At 39.7% G+C, this 20849-nt stretch overlaps 1 protein-coding gene across 3 annotated transcripts in view; it reads right to left on the reverse strand.

The window, feature by feature from the left end:
• The window catches only part of SLC25A13 (solute carrier family 25 member 13), a 100146-nt gene that overhangs the window by 40158 nt on the left and 39139 nt on the right, over window positions 1-20849 (reverse strand). For all 3 annotated transcript variants that reach the window (XM_071560752.1, XM_071560751.1, XM_071560750.1), the window contains 3 exons: window positions 8788-8927; window positions 1980-2126; window positions 317-455 (listed from right to left, as the gene is read on the reverse strand). In XM_071560752.1, the coding sequence (XP_071416853.1) occupies window positions 317-455; window positions 1980-2126; window positions 8788-8927 (426 nt within the window). The remainder of the gene's footprint in view (window positions 1-316; window positions 456-1979; window positions 2127-8787; window positions 8928-20849) is intronic.

Below are 20849 nucleotides of genomic sequence, written 5' to 3' on the forward strand. Positions count from 1 at the left end.
AGGTCACTTTAATAGGCTGCCAATTTGGCAGGAGGCCTAGGAAGTTTTTGAAACTTTTAAATATCTTTACATAGTCTCCTCACCCTGCCCCCACTGGCAGTTTACTAGGACCTTTTTCTGATTGAAACAAAGTGAAAAACCTGGAGGGTGGACTCCAACAGGAGTGTACAAAACTGAGTAGGAAACTAAAGAATGCTAATGAGGCAGGATTTCTCTCCCTCCCATTGATTTAAAAGCATACAGATGAAGTCTTTCCCTCCATCCACCCCAACCAAATGCCCAAGGAAACTTCCAGACTACAAACATTTCTACCAACCCTTAGTGACTTCCACATCTTTTCTATTTCCAGCCAGAGTACTGTAGATCTTTCTAATGAGCTCCATGTTGTTAAGGAGAGAATTAAATCCATTAAAATAGGAAAAGCTGACCTGATGGGAAGTGGTACCTCCAGCAGCCTAGAGTCGAGACAGTAAAAAAAAAAAGAGTGTTACAAGACAAAAAAACCTCAAAATAAAGGTTTTCAAATGTTATGTTACAAGAGCGACAGTAGCACCAGCTTGCTTTTTAAAAAAACCCTGCAAAATGAAACTATGAAAGATTTTTACATTACTGAAACTAATCATGACCAGAGTATAAAGCTCCCCCATCCTACAAATCTAAACAAATACATATGCAGGATTATAACAACATAACTAGTAGTAATTTGCAAAGTTCAGGTTTCAGTACTACTTCAGTTGGAAATGTTTCATAAGTTGGTTTATTTCTAGTAATGAGGAAATCTACTTCTACATGTAAAGTATATCACTATACAAAAAATTTCAACAAAATCAAAACACATTCTTAGGAAGGTCAACTGAAACATTTAAATTCACAGGCATTTCAAGGCATGGAAAACCAGCAATAAGCTCTCAGGCTTATATCAGGCATTCAAATATAATGGGAACAATAAGGTTGAAACAGTTATTTTTTCTCAAATGAGAACTCAGCCTAAACCTTTGTTTTAAAGCGCTGTTGGGTACACACATAGAAAAATTATTGGATCAATTCTCTATTTAAATTATAAGATCAGTGATGAGGAAGATTTCAGAAAAAATGCGTAAGATTGACAAAATTTAGCTGACCTTGAGGGGAAATAAAAAATCTAACCTGATGCTTTATGAGAGAGCATATGGCCCAAGAAAGATGATAACAAGACTGTGAGGGAACCATGGAATTATCAGATCTCACTGTCATTCCCCAGTCTTCTGGCTATGATTTTTCCTGTATGCATCTTCCAATATTCTTGTCAGAGTTTGTAATTCTCATCACTTCACACATCTCCCTTGCAAGTCAAAGCAGAGCAGATCTTTAAACCTGGATATGGCCAGGCTTTGCCTTAGTTGGAACATGCTGCTACAAGTTCCCATGATTAGAAATTGGGTCAAAAACAAATGTACCTTTTTAATTTCTTCAGTGACGGTGCAGAATGCAATATTTAATTTGGTTTTTGTGCTACAAACTGATACAAAATGTACAGTCCAGTGTAACAACTATCAGTCAATATATAGTGAATGTCCTTTCGTAATGTTCTGGTTCATAAGTGTCCCAGACACTTGGAAATTACCCACTGGAGCTTAGAATTTACATTTCAAAACAAATTCTTTCAGAAGGATAGTTTAAGTGGGATGTAACAGCAATTTGATACATTTGACAGTCTACTATGATGGAGTGACTGAATGGTCAGGCAAACACTACATTTATAGGCCATTACTAAAGTTCATCTACATGCTTTGTCTTTTGTCTCAGGAGACCAGGAACATTGAGGATGTGTATTCTGCAATAAGGGTTAACTTCCATGTGTGTAGATAACAATTGCTCAACTTAAAAACATGCATCCTTAAGCTGGAATACATGTCACATACAGGAGTCAAGGTATATAAAAAAGGAATCCCACATCTGTATCCCAGGTTTTTGCCAGCTGGGACACCAGAACTACTCACAGCTACTAGACATTCTTCTACAAATGGTGTCAGCATGTGTGGCCTGATAGTGACCATAATGTCCCTGAAGTCCATAGCTGTGACTCTTCCAGACTGAGCATTGTCTCTCTGTACAAAAGCTTGTTTAGCATGTTCTAACTGTATCTCCTGAAAACATACAGAGAAAAAATTAGTTAGGTTCAAAATCACCATCATAACACTTAGATTTAATACAAATAATGCAATCCTACAAGATCTCTCATACTTCACAAAACAGGACTAATTTTAATTGGATCTTGTATGTGTAAGTTTTGGCCTTTTCTATCAGGCGCATGTATAGTCCCTATCATTGAGCTCAATATCTAGGACAAGATCATGATTTCTTTGCTGTCTGGACATTAGATCATGCAGTTCATTTAGCTGACACAATAGGGCAGGTAATCTCCCACTCATGAACATTAGAGTTCCGTGATGTGCATTAGACAGTTTATTGAATGTGTCACAGAAGGTCAAATACTTTCTGTAAAAGCGCTCACTACTCCTTGAACAAGGACAATGCAATCATCAGAGTTTTCCATGCAGACACCTACTAATCTGGAAAGCAACCCCTCAAAAAGCATCCTCATTTAAAACATCAAGTTATTTGTCTACAAAAGACACCAGCAGTTTAATTTATAACTCCTTGTATCATGACTGATTAAAGATCAGTTCTCAATATTTCAGCAGGCATAAGCATCATCTGTTACAACCCCCTGATAATCTCATTTTTTGATTCAAATGTACCACTGACAGAAAAGAGAAAAAAGGCATTTAGTATCTCAAAGCTGTATCTTTTCCTTCTGTGACCATCACCCTTTCTTCTTAAATTACTGTTAGACTATTTTTTTCATTGAAAAAAATCGATCATGCACAGTTAGTAACTTGATAATAAAATGTATATTTTTTGTTTGCTTGCAAAAATCAGAAATATATCTTTCAGGGATGCAGTTCGAATTCCTAATCTTTATTTCTTAGCTGAATGGAGGAAAACAAATCATAGTCATGTCCTCCCTTTAAATTCCAAGGATTATAAAAGCTTCTTCACTGGAAATACAGTGCTCAGTCTGTATACATATTCATAATCAGTTACTCAGAAGATGGAATCTGAGCAAAAGTATGTTGGCAATATTAAGCAAGTCTTGCAGTGGACCATGACACTATCCAAATACTTACATTATATTTGCAAATATATGCCTTAAAAGATATACTAATCCCAGACCCAGGCTAGTCAAGAATCACCACCACGTTGTATTCATAGTGAATATGATCTCCTGTAAGTTGGTATTTGTCTCACACCAGCCTTCAAGGAAATAGAGTGAAAGTCAACAGGCAAATTTAGACAGCGTAGGATCAGACCTGCCAGAGGTCTGCACCTGCCATCCCTCCCTCCTTCTGTTCATTCAGCTCACACTGCCACTCAAACCATGCTTGTCTTTTCATTTCAGCCTCCTGACTCCACCAATTTTAATTCTAATTTCTAATTAGAACACTCAACCCTGACCTGAAAGGTACGAAGAAAACCTCATAATACATTACGCAGAAGGAGGAAAGGAGTGGAGAAAAAGGACTGATCAGTGCTTCACTCACAGTATTATTCAGAAATTTCTTCTTTTGATGGGAAGTGCTTGTGGGGCTTGTAATTTGAAGTGGTATAATTTCAGTTCTGCCATGTTTTCTTTACATTTACAGACCCCTACGTGGAGGTGTTACAATTCAGCAATAATACTCTGGCTGGATGCAGCCATGTAAGCTCTTACTTCACTTCAACTGAGACTATAATTTCAACAGAAATCTGGAAGCAAGCAATTTTGGAAGGTTTATAGTAGGACAAGCAAAAAACCACTTCGCCAGCTTGAGGCAGGCAGCTACTTGGGAGGCAGAGAGCTCTGAAGCGGACATAGGTATAATAACTCATATCCTAAATGCTGCCTGGCAGGTAGAAACATATGAACAAACGGACAAAAATGTTTGTCATTAAATGGAAGCGTTACCAAAGTAAAAATAACTTGTATTTAGCAAAAGGATTAGATGGGAAACTCTGAATGCTGCTTCCTTCTCCTTCTCTCATTCAATTTGTTTTAACTACTGACACTGCTTGCAGTTGTTATGTTGGCAGAATCTAGCACTAAAATGCAGTAAAAACACCCTGGACACCACGTGAAGAAGTGCAGTCTGTTATCATCTGTGTAGACCCATCAGTGAATCTGGAGGTATGTATACCATGGTCACCCTTGGCTGACAGTGATGGTCTCAGCCACAGAATAAAACAGGGTTCACACTCCAAAGAGATACATTAAGTGCATGTTTCTCGTCATCACCAGCTAATTGCAAACAGGCTGCGCTAGTACTACAGTTGAGGACAAACCAAAACACCCCATCCTCTCCTTGCGAACGTGATTGTTTTCCATCTGCTTGGGACAAGTGGAACCCACTAGAATCATGCCACTTGGTTAAACACATGGTCAAGGACTCAGTGCTGCCATCTGCCCACCTTCTTGTCAGCCAGAAAAGAGCCAATTAGCTGCAGACAGACAGGCAAACAAAATTCTAAATGGGATGATGTCAGTCTCCTGGAACTCCCTATTCACACCTCCTCCTTAGTTCAGAAACTAAGTTCCAGTTCAAAATGGTTTAAGTATGCTGCAAATAGATACAGAAGATTGATCTCACCTTCACAGAAAGGTAGAGACTTTTTAGGCTATGGTTATTTTGAGCAGTGCTACACATTTTCTAGTCACACCAAGGAGAAAGAAGCACAGAGATCTTCAGCCATGTGACATTCCCAAACCATGACCAGGGATGGCAGCATGGCATATAAGAACATGCAGACCACCACACTGTAACACACTTAAGTCTCAAAACTACATTTTACCCATAAAGTCTGTCACAACAAACAACACATATGTCATTTTTCTAATTACTGCACAATGCATAACATTGAACTAAACTCTTTGAAGTGTTTACCTCAAAAGAAAGGCTGTCCCCTCAGTCTCCAGACCTGAAAGCTGAGACAACTCACAGCATGACTAACTACATTTCAAAATGAGGCTCAGCAATTTATCCGGGAATTCTTTGTGAGATGTTTGTAATATCACCTATGTTTTGTGTATGCATCTAATATAAAAAATACCACCTTAAAAATAAACTGAAAAACAATAAAGCAAAGCTGTAGTCTTCAGAGATGCTATCTGACTTGCAATATTTTTTACTGTTTCACCTATTTCAGCCCCATATTGTTTACCTAGACAGATTAAGGTTTAAAGAAACACAATCAGCAATTACTTTGCAATACAAATTACACATCCTAAAGAACCTTCTCCGACTAGACTTTCTGTAAACTTAGACATACATAGAAAATAAGCTCCTTCCTTGGTGATGGAAGTCCAGAATTCCCTCAGGTAGCATAAGACTTTGTAAAAAATTAATTTGTACATCATGGTAGGTATGCTGGCACCAGAATTTTAATGAAATTATTTCCTATCTAGAGATTTTACCTCTTACGGCTCATTAAAAGTCTCCTTACTTTCCACTTAGACAGAATTTTATGTTTGTCTTCTATCCCAATGATCTACAAGTCACCAGATACAGCACAATCCTTGCCACTGGAGTAGATCCCAGGACTCAATTATAGAGAGTACTACTTCATCAACTAGTATGCTGAGCATAAATAAATTCCCAGGCAATGTGGAAATGGATTTACTAGGCCCATATAGAAGCATATTTTAAAATTCATCCCGTGGATATAGATTTTACATGCTGAGAAAGGGGGTGATGTTGCTCTTCATAAGGCAAACTTGCCATTTAAGTGATGATGAAACGTAACTATCTCCAAACAAATACAGATGTGATGGATATATGTGGGAGATACATGAGCTAATTTTAATCTATCAAAATGAGAAGCAGGGTAAAACTACACACCTTGAGCTCTAGGTTGATGCAAATAGATTATTAACTGTATTAGAGTCAAGGAATTTGCAGGCTATACTTTCAGGCTTTTCTGTTATTGCACACAAAAAAAGTGTTAGCAGGATATAAAAATTCAGAATCCCAAATAAACTCTTCTTATTTAAAGCCACAAGAGATCTATCTTGAGCATGCATAAAATACGTTAATGTTATTTTCCAAGTACCTTCAGCTTTGCCAGAAGTGATGATTAGCCGAAATGGTGCAACAGATATTGAACATGTAACAACTTTAAGTGGCATAACAGGACCCAATGTAAAAGAATATGAATCTAGCCAGATTATTCCATTAAAAGTTGCACATTGCATTGTACTTACAAGCATTACCTGAAGCCCCTTACAGAACCATCTGGTCTACATTACGTGCAATGTAAAGTGCATTCACTCATCAGGAATGCAGTAAGGTCATTTGGTATCCATAGTGGTCTCCTGCTGTCTAAGGTCCAAGGTCTAGACATCAGACTAAGACTGACTCATGCACAAGCAGAATGTCAGAATGAAAGGCTGAATACCAAAGGTTAGAGAACTTAAAGAAGACTTCTATGCCCTGTGAATACTAACTCTCCAATTTATACCAAGAACCATTTCTGTGCCGACTTCTACATCTATAAGACAATGCTGCAAGCCAAGAATCAATAGGGAAATTAACACAATTCAAAGATTTACAGGTCTAGAAAGTGAGTAAACAAAAGTACCCAGTTACTGTTACTGACTGAACATCCTAACAAACTGTACTGACAGTGGGCAGCTTCAACAGCCTTAGTCTTTGCTGTCTGCACCAATGCTGAGAGTACCTTTATTAGCAGCCTTAGAACTTATGCTGAGTGTATCTCACCTCTCTAGAGGACACTCAGATTCATCACCCTCATTCTCCAGGTTTATGCTCTTCCTCCCCCTCTCTTGTCCTACATGTGTATATATGGCCAGACTTCACAAATGAAGATTTGGGAAGGGCTCTCCCCACATGGGTGTGCCCTTCCAGCCTGCACAGTGGATTTTTTAGGTGAGGCACAGTGTGCTCAGAACTGATTTATCACCAAAAGGGCTGTCTGGCTTATGAGGACTAATGTCATGTTCCAAGACAGCCTTCTACTCTGCCCTGAAACTAGCTAAGATTCATTTTTGCAGTAGAGCCAGCTTAAAGAAAAAAAAACCAGACAGTGACAAGACCCATCAAAACCATATACAACTGCCCCCAGAATATGATCACATTCAAGAAAAGTCCCCTCAGATAGTAGAGAGGAACATCCCCCCACAGGATGAAAAAGCCTAGTAGTTAGGACTCATCTCCAAAGCTAAAAAACTCCTGCCTCAGTTCTTGCTTTTCCTAATTCAAGGGAAAAAAAAACATGAAAGAACCCAAAGATACAAAGAAAGAACTCAAATATTCCAAATACCCAGCCTTGAGGTTTACAGACTCCTTTAGGTCTGTGACTCGAACCTCTCACAAGCCCCACTCCCATCCCCCTTTATTTTTCTGTGATGAAAAAGTGTCTTTTTTCATTCTGGGTTTTTCTTCAAGTTTTTCTCAGATGTCTAAACCAACAGACACAAACAGGACTTGTACTCTGTTAAAACTGTGACTTTAAACACCAAAGTCAGGATACACATGCAGGGCTCATTTTGTAATTGGAAGGAGATACCAGAATACTCAGAATATGTGGCCAGAGGCCTTTTTTCCCAGTCAAGTAACACATTTGCTTTTTCATTCAAAAGAGATTCGAATTCCTTATTCTGTCAGAAAACTGGTCTATGTCTAAGCTAGTTAGGAGTTACATTAGTCAATACAAAACCTGAGGGAATATGTTTTAATCATGTGATACCTGACGTCCTCTTCATACAAAGTTAATTAGGCTCTGTTCTACAAAGTCAATTTGAAACATTTGTCTCAATAGCATTATCTTAATTATTCCTCATCAAAATGATACCACCTCCTACTGTGAACTAACATACTTGTGTAAACAAGAAAAAAAGAAACCTTGTAGTCTTGAAGCAGGTTCCCATTTTAAAATTCTCTAGTGTAAATACTAATACAGGCATTAAGTATTCAGGAGGCATTCAAATAAAAAACTCACATGTTTCAACACTTCAAGAATCACCTTTCCTACTGAAGACTATTTTTAACAGTACTGCTGAAATACAGATATTCTTTTTATATTTTATTAGCATAATATTTTACTTACTGTAACAAAGTATCCACAAGTATGAATAGCCAAGAATTCCTTGCAAAAAATAGTATTTTTTTCTCTATAAAATAAAGGAAAGCTCTATGAAGAGCAAAGATAAATAGCATTTCCCTATCTGAGATAATCCTAATTCAAAAAAGGTCAAAAGTAGAGTGTGGAAATGGTTTGCAACAAAACATTTTTATTGGTATCAGCTCTGAATTAAACATGTTTGGTAAACATGCTGTTTACAGACAAGTACTTAACACTAGTCTAGCAAGTGAGTCCAAAATGTTCAATACTGTTATTTAATATTCTTTGACTTGTCGATTTAAATAAACAGGAGATTTTCAGACACACAAGTCTAGGTTTTTAATTTCATGGCTCTGTCTACACAACAGCGTAGAAAAAAATCTCCTGCATACAGGTGCCAAAAACAAAGGAAAAGGAATAAAAAAATCCCACTAGTCTGAATCAGCAATTTTACTAGTAGCGTATCCTATTTATCAACATACTATATGAGTCCAGCACTCTGACTGTAAAAGCCTACACTTGGTCTCTATTTTAACTTTCCTAACAGTACAATATTTGGCAAGTTTGCAAATACTTTCATTCTTGCATCATTCTAATTACTATTGACAAACTGAATTGTATTAGACCCACCAGTAAAAACTGGGTGAACTCCGCATATGTTAGGTGCCTTTTTCTATCCTTTCCAAAATGCAGCTGTACGAACTCTGAATTCCAGTTAAAAGGAATGTGCTGATGAATTGTGGTCTGGCCAAAAACTTGCTTAGCATCCTCTGGGAAGAAAAGAAAAATGTTCATTTAATAATAAAATAAAACAACAATAGAGACAAGCATATAAACAAATACAATATTTTGTAACAGGAAAGCAATACTTTTATTACAAATTACTAACATCTTGTAAAGCAAACTTAATTTTTTTCCTTTACTGAAACCAGCAAAACCATCACCCTCAAAAATAGTTTCTGAATAAACTTTTTATTCATGAAGTTTTATACACACAGCATTCAATTAGGAGAAATGTAGATATTTCAAATTTCATAGTCAGGCAAGAAAAGATTAAAAGACAATTTATAAAAGGATGACTAAAGCCAGACAATTTTCAGCATAATCTTTTCAAGCGGCTAACAATGAAAGTTTTGTGTCACTGTAATTCAGGCTTTTGAATTATTCTCAGAGTTTTCCACATTCAAACAAATAAACTACAAAAAATACCATTATTCCAAGATCCACATTTCTGTAGTTACTTACAGGAACAGTGACATGTGGGACAGGGAATGGGGGAGACACAGCACGTAGAAACAAAAACTTAATACCACCTCCAGCACTAAGCATCCTTTAACCCTAAATGTCTTCTACAAGGAGGGGGGCTGCACATCAAGTATGTTTGATCATACCTAAATGCAAGCTTCTAGTTCAGGTTAGTAGTCATAGCTGGGCAATGGTTTATTACACACTTGTCAGACTTGTAAGACACAGCAGTTTGGGTGAAGAACCGACTATTTGATATACACCAAGCTCTACAGTAATAAGGACCATACCAATGAGATAGCAATGAGATCTGAGGAAGTACTTGTCTCAAATGACAGTGTCCACTTCAATGTGGTAGTCTAGTCTCAGCCAAAAATATAGAGCAAAGGTATCTTCCAAAGACAAGCTCAAGGCCAGAGGTTCCCAGCTACTCTACACCTTTCTAATTGCTGTATGACTCCTCCAGCAACACCAGCCAAGAGCCAGTTCTTTTCTCCTAGTTCCAGTGGGCATGATGAGCTGGTTCCCAGGAGACACTCCTTACCCTCAGGCTGGGCCAGGAGCTGGTCTGTTCCCTTCACACTTTGTGGAAGAAAGACCAGGAGTCCAAACCACAAGCTCCTGTCTGTCTCTGTGAGCAGCAGAGCTGGAAGACAATTCCCAAGCATGCCTGGTGCCTGGGGTTGAGGGAATCAGCACAGCTTTGTGCTTGGCTGGGAGGGGCCCACCTTACTGGAGCCAGTCTCTGTCTTCCAGCTCATACCAGTGTCATGAGCAAAGGTGCGAGCTGACTCCTTGGGGCCATGAAGTCGTGTCTCCTGTGCATGTTGAGTTCTGGCTTTTGGTTCAGTCCATGTCAGCCAGGCACAGCAGCTCTGCTGACCTGAGAAACCCAACCAGAGTGGAATCTCCCATTTTAGGCAAGGAAGTAGGAAAAAGTGAGAGCAAGGTGGCACAGTCGAGAGCCAGAAAGATCTCAGGAAGAGCCCAAGTGAATGAAGAATAAAGACACAGGAAAAAAAACGGTCCCAAGGAGATGACAGGGGCAGCTGTGCTGTTGCGCTGGTCCTAATGCCCTGCAGTTAGTGTTACACACAGGGATAGCTTACTCTAAAGCAAGAAGACTTCACAGAGAGAGCAGAGATGGAAGTGCAGACCTCTTCCTATCTCTCAACATAGTCAATAGTTTCAGCTTTAAAAATACAGCACTCACTGATCCCAAGGAATCAGTGGTGAAAGAGCAAGTTGGATTTAACTTACAAACAGAAAGATTGACCCCAGTTAGCCTCAAATTCAAAAACTCGTAACTTCAAGCCCTAATGTCCTATGAGAATTTTCTCCAAGCAAAGTCAGTGCCCTCAGGACACCCCCATTGTTCATTCATATCTTCAAGCGCCATCATAGCCAGCTTGTATCTTGTCTGCCAGCATTCTTCAGGAGCAAAATTCTGCTCTCACGGCAGTGGGAGAGAAAGTCTAATGGTTCAGGGTGAGGTCCTATCCTTCTACTTGAAGTCTTTCATTTAGGATGCTTCCTACTGAGACAGCTCAAGGCACCTTGCCACATGTCATTGAGGATCACATTTGTAAAGGTCCTGCTTTCTGCCAGACTTTCTTCAAAGATGGCAATCAGCATGAAGAAAACAGTCTGTCTTGCCCACAGACAAGAGAAGATGAAGATTGTCTCTTTCTGGTAGGAACCACTCTGCTTTTCAGGGGAATAGATATTTCCAGAACATCTTGGTCATCTGTCTCCACACAGAAATCAGGTGCTCATCTTCTTCCTCTTTCATCCCACCTCCAACATTTCCTCAGAACAAGACAGTGATATTGTGTGTATGAGATTAGGTACCAATCACCATTAACCAAAAGCTATGTTTGGTTGGACTCCTGACTTGTCTTTGTTAGAGAAAAAAAAGTGTATTCTTACTTGATGCAAGGTAATAAATAGCAAGACCTTAGCTAGTATAAAAGCAGTCTCAAATTCCTTTTGATGGGGCCAGGCTCCACACAATTTTTCCTTCAACCTGTTAACATATGAAAGTTGGAGAGTGTCCTTTTATTATACCACTGTAATTTTATTTTAATTCAACCATACACTAGCTACCTTGAAGGAACAATGCATCTTGCTCCCTTAGCTCTGTGTCATGTAAACCCTCCTTGGCTGGAGCCCAAAAGAAAAATTCTAGCTCAAGAAAACAAAACTTAGAATAATAGAATGGTTTGGGTTGGAAGGGACCTCAAAGATCATCTAGTTCCAACCCTCTTGCCATGGGCAGGGACACTGTCCACTAGATCAGGCTGCTCAAAGCCCTGTCCAAACTGGCCTTGAACACTTCCAGGAATGGTGCATTCATAACTCCTCTGAGTAATCTGTTCCAGTGTTTAACCACCCTCACAGTCAAGAATTTCTTCCTAACACCTAATCTAAACCTACTCTCTTTCAGTTTAAAACCAGTCCCTCTTGTCCTGTCACTACACAGCTTTGTAAAAAGTTCCTCCCTCTTTCCTGTAGGCTCCCTTCAGGTACTGGAAGGCTGCAAAGGCTTCAAAGCCTTCTCTTCTCCAGGTGAACTATCCCAATTCTCTCAACCTTTCCTCCTAGGAGAGGTGCTCAATCCCTCTAATTATCTTGGTGTCAGTCCTCTGGACTTGCTCTAACAGCTCCATGTCCATCCTGTGCTGGGGACCACAGAGTTGGATGCAGTAGTGCAGGTAGGGTCTCACCAGAGTGGGCAGAATAACCTCCCTTGACCTGCCGATCACACTGCTATTGATGGAGTCCAGGACACAATTGGCTTTCTGGGCTGCAGATGCACATTGCCAGCTCAGCTCAGCTCCAAACATCAAGTGAAAAGAATGGTAGTTTCAGACTAAATACCATGTTTAATTATTGGCATTATAAATGGGAAAGTAACCCACAGCAATTAAACTAAAAACCTCATCAAGCCAATTAGGAGTATAGTAAGGTCTATATCCAGGCCATTTACATTTCCTTGTCTGTTTCAGAGATTAAAGGCTACAAGAATGCCTCAGAAGTTCATGAAAGTACAATACATCTCCAAACAGCCCAAGCCAGAGATGCACACTTAATTGTTGCTATGACTTGGAAAACACAGACTATCACATTAGTGTAGATACACTAAGGGAACTCCACATGCTACTTGTTTTCACAATTATGCTGTATGTATATTGATGTCAATATGACTTGGGAACTAATACCAGATGCTTTTCTGTCAGAGTGCATGTTTGATTATACAGCGCAGGCAGCTGACTGGAAGATTACCTACTGTGCTTCTACTGATTCTTTCATGGCATGAGACGTGGTATCCTGTCTGCCATTGCCTTTTTACACATACCCTGTACTTCCCTTTTGCAACTATTTATGGTGCACAAACTCCTATGCTCAGTAAACAAACTCACATATGCACAAGTGAACAGTGTTTTTCCTTTTTCCTTGCTAGGTTCTTATCACTCATTCATCTACCACAATGCTACTGACTCAAGTATCATCTGTAGGCAGATTGCCCAATTCAGACATTAAAGACCACTCATATCCCATGAACAATCTGAAGTGGTTTAGCCTGTGATTTAACCATCAAACAGTATCCAAAATACATACCAGAACTCACTCCAACTTATTGTTCAATTCTAACAGTATCATCTCCTAATCATCTAAGTCCACTATTAAAATAAAAAATGGACAATTAAAAAATGTGGTTTTGCCTTAAACCTGCAGCTGAAGTTCCACAGCTACCAATAAGTTACTTAACATAGCAACACATAGAGAAGCTGCAGTGTGCTCCAATAGCCAGAAATTATCACACCTTTTCTAAAGGAACTTGTTTCAGAGAGCTACAGAATAATTTGTAATGGAAAGGACATCTGGTTGTCATGTGGTCCAGCCCCAACCAGATTGGGTTGCTCAGGGTCATGGCCAGATGAGGTTTGAATACCCCACCAAGGAATCTCTGACCCAGAAGACCAGGGTAAAGGAGTGTTGGAAGGAAAACTTTCCCTTGGTCAAGGAGGATTGGGTTAGAGAACACCTAGGCAAACTTGACATCCACAAGTTCATAGGCCCTAACAGGATGCATTCAAGAGTGCTGAGGGAGCTGGGAGCTGGCACCATAGCTAGGCTGCTCACAATGCTTTTTGAAAGATTTTGGTGATCAGTAGAAGTGCCTGAAGAAAGCATATGTCACCACAGCTTTCAAAAAGGGCAGGAAGAAGGACCCAGGGAACCACCAGCCAGTCAGTCTCACCTCAACCTCTGGAAAGGTGATCGAGTGCCTCATTCTGAAGCCATCTCTACCCCCATGGATGACAAAAGGGAGTGGTCAGCAGGGATTCAATAAAGATAAATCATGCTAGACTAACCTGACTGCCTTCTACAATGAAACAACTACCTCAACAGATGAGAGGACAGCAGTGAATATTGTTTACCTCAACTTCAGCAAGGCTTTTGGCACTGTCACACAACATCCTCACAGACAATCTGAGGAGGTGTAGGTTGGACAAGTGGACAGTGAGGTGGATTGAGGAATCACTGAACATTAAATCCCAGGGGATTGTAATCAATGACACAGGGTCTAGTTAGAGGCCTGTCACTAGTGTGGTACCCCAGAATTCTATACTTGACCCAGTATGCCTTCTCAGCAAGTTCCCCAAAGGGCTGTGCTGCCATTCAGAAGAACATAAGACAGGTTGGAGAGATGGGTAGAGAACTGTCTGAAATTCAAAAGGGGCAAATGCAGGGTCTTGCACCTGTGGAGAAATAACCCTAGGCACCAGGACAGGCTGGGGGATGACCTGCTGGAAAGCAGCTCTGCACAGGACCTTGGGGCCTTGGTGGACAACGAGCTGTCATGAGCCAGCAGTGTGCCCCTGTGGCCAAGAAGGCCAATGGTATCCTGGGTTGCAATAGGAAGAGCATTGCCAGCAGGTTGAGGGAGGAGATCCTGCCCCTCTACTCAGTCCCAGTGATGCTGCACCTGGAATACTGAGTCCAGTTCTGGGCCCCTCAGTACAAGAGAGACATGGAGCTTCTGGAGCGGGTTCTGTGGAGAACTACAAGGATGATTAGGGACTGAAGCATTTCTCTAATGGTGTTGGGCTGTGGGAGCTGGGCTTCTTCAGCATCCAGAAGAGACAACTGAGAGTGGGTCTTATCACTGTCTGCAAGTACCTTAAGGGAGGGTATCAAGAGCGTGGAACCAGGCTCTTCTCAGTGGTGCCACGCAATAGGACAAGAGCAAGTGGGCAGAAACTGATGCACAAGAAGTTTCACCAGAATACGAGGAAGAACTTCCTTACTGTGTGGGTGACCATGCACTGGAACAGATTGCCCAGAGAGGTTGTGGAGTCTCCCACACTAGAGATGTTCAAGAACCATCTGGACACAACTGTGTGCCATGTGCTCTAGGATGAGCCTGCTTGAGCAGGGAGGTTGGACCAGGTGACCCACTATGGTCCCTTCCAACCTTACCCATTCTGTGATTCTGTGATGGAGATTCCACAACCTGTCTGGGCAACTGAGCTTTGATCCTAAACCAGCATTTAATCAAAATATCTGATAAATGGAAGTTTTAAAATCCATTTTAAAACATTGTTTAATTGCTTTAATTTTAAAAAGGCAAAATGTTAATGTTTCAGTGTCAAGAGAGGTAACAGCACAAATAAATCTAAACCTAACAGAAATTACAACCATTTGTGTGTTTGTGTTGCTTGAACCAGACCTGTCAGAAAGCAAAACAAACAACCAGCTGAAGATTTTGAATATTCCTTTTAGAAATCTATACCATCACTTTTATCAATCTTTAAAAAAAAACAACACTGAAACTCAATTTTAAAATAAATTGCAAGGTTCTAAAACAAGTAATTGTCTGTCCCTGCACAGTCTTTAACTAAGAAATAGCTAACTTGTAATTTGTTTCTGATCACTGTATGAAAGAGTTGTTCTATTTTCCCTCCAGGTGAACTGCCTGCTGATTTACAGTGGGAATTTCTGGCCCTTTAAGACTTTCTTCTCTACAGTGTATGACGTGCATGTTTAAATGCTTACTGTACAAACAGGCATATTGCATTCACATTTCCATTCTCGTGATTCCATTCCACTCCATTCTTATTCCTATGACATTCCATTTCCTGTGATTAAAAAGTATAATAGAAATAAAGCATGCATTGGAATAACTACAAACACTCTTGACACAACAAGGACTACCAATATGCCTCAAGTGAAATCTAGATTTATAAATATTAAATTTTAAAAAGAAAAAACTGAAAGTCATTATCCCACTGCATCTTACATTTAAGAAAAATCACTTGACAGAACAAGCTACTAAAATCTTTACCAGGTACAGTCCATAAATATCTGACCTATTAAATCCGAAATTCTTTCGAATATTTAGTTGAGCAAGTACATGTATTTTTCACAGAGTGTCATCATTAAGTCCAGTAAAGTTAATACAATCTCAATGCAATCTCAAAAATTTCATGATCACATTTAAAAATCCCAACCTTACAAAATAGCTGCAACATTTTTGTAGAAAAGCTGTCATCCTCAGCTCTATTTTATATATGTACTATACATTTTATATTTGTTACTCTTTTGCACAATTAAATTATCTGAACAGAAAATAGAAAACCTGTGCCAAAACCCTGGGCCTTGAGAAAGCCTTATCCTGATGATATTTGTAATAGCAACTTCTGTAAAAAACACAAGCTACCTCCTGCGAAGAGGAAAACAATTTTGCTTTGATGAGAGTAGTTGTTTCAACATCACGACTAGGAAACCCCAGCACCTTCCCAACTACCAAGCAAGACCTGACCTAAAGCCTAGAGGAGATGAGAACAGAATGATTTCCACAGGCTTTGGTTCTCACTGACCACCTGAAAGAATTCCACATTTTCCATGAGCTTAATGACCTTGAGTGCATCACCAGGTTCTGCAATTTCTTCCGCGCAACCCATTCACATGCACAAGGGATAAGGGGCCACTGCAGGAGAAAGAGCTGAAAAAGTCTCATCTCAGGTCCTTTGTCTCTCTTGCCTGAGGCTTTGCTGTAGGGGTGCCAGCACCTTGGTGACCCCAATCCCATGACTTAACTTCCCAGCCTTACCTCCGACTTGCCTCATCCCTACGGATTTGTCTGGCTGACCCTGGTCACTGTCACCAGACCTGCTTTTCTGTCCATGCTCAGGTAGTGTGGGACTGCATCCTTTATCAGTGAAAGCTGTGCTCATGTCCCAGCATCTTGGCAGCCTCACTCAGCTCAGGGCCACCACCCTGGGAAAGAAGTTCTTGATGCTTCTGGACACAGAAAAACCACAGAATCTTAGAACATCATGAGATGGATGGGACCCATAACAATCACTGAAGTCTACCTCCTGGCCCTGCACAGGGCAATCCCAAGAGTCGATCCATGTGCCCAAGAGCATTGTCCAAACACTTCCTGAACTCTGTCAGGCTTGGTGCTGTGATCACTACCTTGGGGAGCCTGTCCCAGTACACAGCTACCCTCTGTGTGAAGAACTTTTTTCTATTATCTAACCTAAATCTCCCCTGGCACAGGTTCATGCCATTCCCTATGGTAATTCAGCTCAGGACACTGGGACCCCTCTTAGCCCATTAGTGGTGTTGAAGACAGAGGTAAAGCATTAACCTCTCTACCTTTTCTATGTCCCTATTTGTGAGGTGACCATTCTCATCCTGTAACGAGACAGTGTTATTTGTGGACTACCTATTAGTGTATTTAAAAAATCTTTTTACTTTTCCCCACAATACCAGCCAGCTTCAATTCCAGCTGAGCTTGGGCCACATGAATTTTCTCCCCACAACTAGTAAGAAGAATGTCTATATTCCTCCCATATCGCCTGACCTTGACTGGGACTACCCCTTTCTTTTGCCTTAGCTCCAAAGAAGAACCCTGCTCAGCCAACCCAGCCTTCGGCCACACTTGTTTGACTTAGGGCATTTTGGAAGTACAATAAACTTGTGCAAAAACATGTGCACAGAGATATATGCATATATGCATGCCAGAAACACTCCAGTGACAATACTTTGTATTATTCTGTTTTACTGGAATTGTTGGTGTTTATCCAAGGTTTGGGTTGGCTTTTTTCTGTTTGGGCTTTTTGTTTTGTTGTTTTTATTTAGCGTTGTGAACTTCAAAACACAATCAACAGCACATTTGCTCAGCTAAGATGTGGAACAATGGGTAGTCCAAGTACTTGGCTGTGTTTTCCATTTATCCACATTCACCCAAAAGAGGTACACTCTGGATGGACAATCACTACAATCACCTCCTTCATCTCCCTGCTGCTTTATTAAAGGAAAGAGTTGAAATAGTTTTAGAGTGGCCATGCTGTAAATTAAATAACACACTGAAATAGTTTGATTACTAAGGACAGCAAAGGAAAGGTACTCACCCTTCCACCTTCCCTCAACAAACCAGTAAAAGCAGGAAGGGCTGTCACAGCCATCTTTTTCCAGAGGTTAGATGCCCTGAAATAACTAATGCTGTATTTTGACTTCCTCTTAATTCCTCAGAGAACATGGACCACAACCTATTTTCCAATTTTGAATTTAAAAAAATTAATTAGGTTGCTTCCTTCTTAAAGTATTACAAAGAAAGTATTTGGTAGAACACTCAAAGTGAAGCTGGCAGAGTAGAATTGGAGCACATAATTCGAAGATAATGAGAGTGAATTACACAACTCAAGAAGGCTGGAGGGGTTGATCTGAAAAAAAAGATAGCAGCTCGGGTTAGTGCAATTTTAGTTACTCCAAATTCAGAGAAAATCTCCAAAGACAAAATTTATCTCAAATAACAAAAACCATACTTTTAACCAATTTAACTAAATTGAGCTAGTCCAGCAATGGACTAGTGCTGAATTGTAATGGACTAGCAGGGCTTTTCACTGCTTACCATAAGGCAGTGTTGCTTGTGTGTAACCAAAACTGTCATATCAAATTCAGTGCCCCATGTGAGTAAGTGAAATCATCATTTCTGTCATCCTTCTCATGGAGATGTTAAGAACACAGGGCTTTCAGAATACAGACTGAGTCAACACCTTTCTTTTTAACATTGGCAAGGGCTGATTTCACTGCAGTTGTCCAGGAATAAAAATATACTTCACAATTCATGATTGTTTCTTGAAGCAATTTAATATACCAACCAAAGTGATAAAAGCAAACTTCGTCCTCAAAGAAATTATTCTAAACTTTACACTTTACTCTCCAGCATAGACTTGAGAGCTTTATGTCTTTAACAGCTATTTTGCTGAGGTAACTGATAAAAAAAAAATCACTTTCTTGCAAAGCATTAACGCACATTTTCCCTCACTTAAATACTTCAATTTCAAATACAGCACAAAATGTACTCCCACAACAGTACTGTTTTAGTATAAAACTATTTTAGTTCAATTAAAATGTCTAACTATCTACCCCCAAATCTATCTAAACTGTAATTTTCACTTTGAGCACTTCCAGCATATTCTCAGTTTTGTTTTCCTTTATCAGCTTATCAAATCAGGTCCTGCATTCCAAATGTTAGGAAAAAATAGTCATTAACTGCTAGGTAACAGCAGATTTTCCAATTTAGAAAACAAAATTACATCAACCACAAAAATATGTGTATTTTGCTATCTGAATTTTCATATTAAAATCTGTAATAACAAAATATTTTCTAACTCCTAGAACCTGCTGAAGTTTTTAACTTCTAACCTGCAATTCCAGGAGAATTTGAAAAGGAGATGGGGAAAAATTTTTGATAAAAAACAAGTTTAAAGTGATATACTGCTCCTGACATGGTTTAAATGTATTCTGGAGTGGAAGCTTCTGGTTTCTCCCTAAATGCTGCCTAGTAATCATGTTGGGCTTTTTTTTTCCCAATAGAAGATATAGACAGCTAACCCTTAGCTTACTGTTAACCAAAGAGTGACCTCATATAGTTGAAACTTAAATTGGCATGTTCTCACCTTTTCCATAACTATTTTTTTTCTTTTTAAGTAGCATGAAGTAGCTGCAGAAAGCACAATATTTAAGCCATCTGAGCATGTAGTATTCTCGAATTATCCCACCAACTGGAAGTGCTCCCTGTTACCTCTATCTTTCAAAATTGGAGCCATTATAGTCAATTGTGCAAATCTACAGTTGGCCTTTCATAAAAAATGGATTTTTGACCCATTGAACTGGAATAGCTTTTGAGCGGTTCTTCAGATCTCTGACAAGATATGATACAAAACCTGCATGCCAATCTGATAGTCGTGTGTATCTACATTCAGTTGATCAGAAAACACACCTCGTAAGTCATTTAGAAAGTTCTAAAAATCAGGGCGGTTCTTTTTGTAGTAAAAGCTGGTCATTTTAAGTAAATGCAATAAGGCTACACATATAATGGATGCCTCCACAGTGGTTTTTCACCTCCAGACAACATACTAACATCCGGACCCCATCAGTGGAAAGAAAATCTTAGGATATTTGTTGGGCTGCCCTTAGAAAATGTATTGGTTGTCTCAGCACACTTCCAGGCAGAGAAAAAACTGTACTGCACCAGCTCCAGGGGAGTGCCAGCCCCCCGTCCCAAAGGCAGTCACAGCAGGGCACTGAACTAGGAGACTAAAGTCTCCCACTAAAAGTGGTGGCTACCATTCAGATGTGAACCACATCCCTTCTGTGGCTGGAAGAAGGAACAAGGGCTGTACAGCATCTGCTGTACACAGAGGTGAGATTAAGACCAGTATTGGTAAACAAATGTATTTCAGATGTTGTAAGCAGACTTTAAAGAAGACAACCAGCAAATAAATCCCCCAAATGGCCCAAATAAAGTCCAGTAAAAAGTTCAGCATGCATTCCCTCTCACAAGAGAGGCACTGGCTACCGAACTTAGCTCATTTGGTTATAACTTTATTGCCCTATGCAAACTTTTCAACCAGGGCAGTGAAGCCTTACAAGTTAATTTTACATTAATGAAAACATTAGCCCATAGAACATGTTTGTGCCTTCATGATTTTTCCCAACCAAAAGATCCATGATAAGCTTCAACTTCCAATCCTCTGCTGAAATTATCACTTTTTTATCATTTTACCTTCCCCCTGCTCTGGTTAATTGTGCTCTTGTCACTTCTGAAACCTCCTAATTAACTTCCTTATGGCATATCCATACAGCATCCAACTCACCTCGGCCCTGCTTTTTCACTGAGATATGAGAGCACTTTTGTTACCTGTGCTAAACACTGCAAATACCACAAAAAAACCCTGAAAACTGGAACACAGAATTTCAGTTATATGGATGATTTAAAAAATTCACTTGCATATTCTAGACCAAATGAAGCCCAGCAGTGTAAAAGGACAAAGCTGCTCATAATACTTAGAATGACAGATTCACTTTATATTTAGAGGCTCTATTTTACTTAAGATACCTACATCAAAGTCTGCCTGGTTACA

The sequence above is a fragment of the Pithys albifrons genome, chromosome 7, assembly GCF_047495875.1.
Source record: "Pithys albifrons albifrons isolate INPA30051 chromosome 7, PitAlb_v1, whole genome shotgun sequence".
NCBI classification, from domain to species: Eukaryota; Metazoa; Chordata; class Aves; order Passeriformes; family Thamnophilidae; genus Pithys; species Pithys albifrons.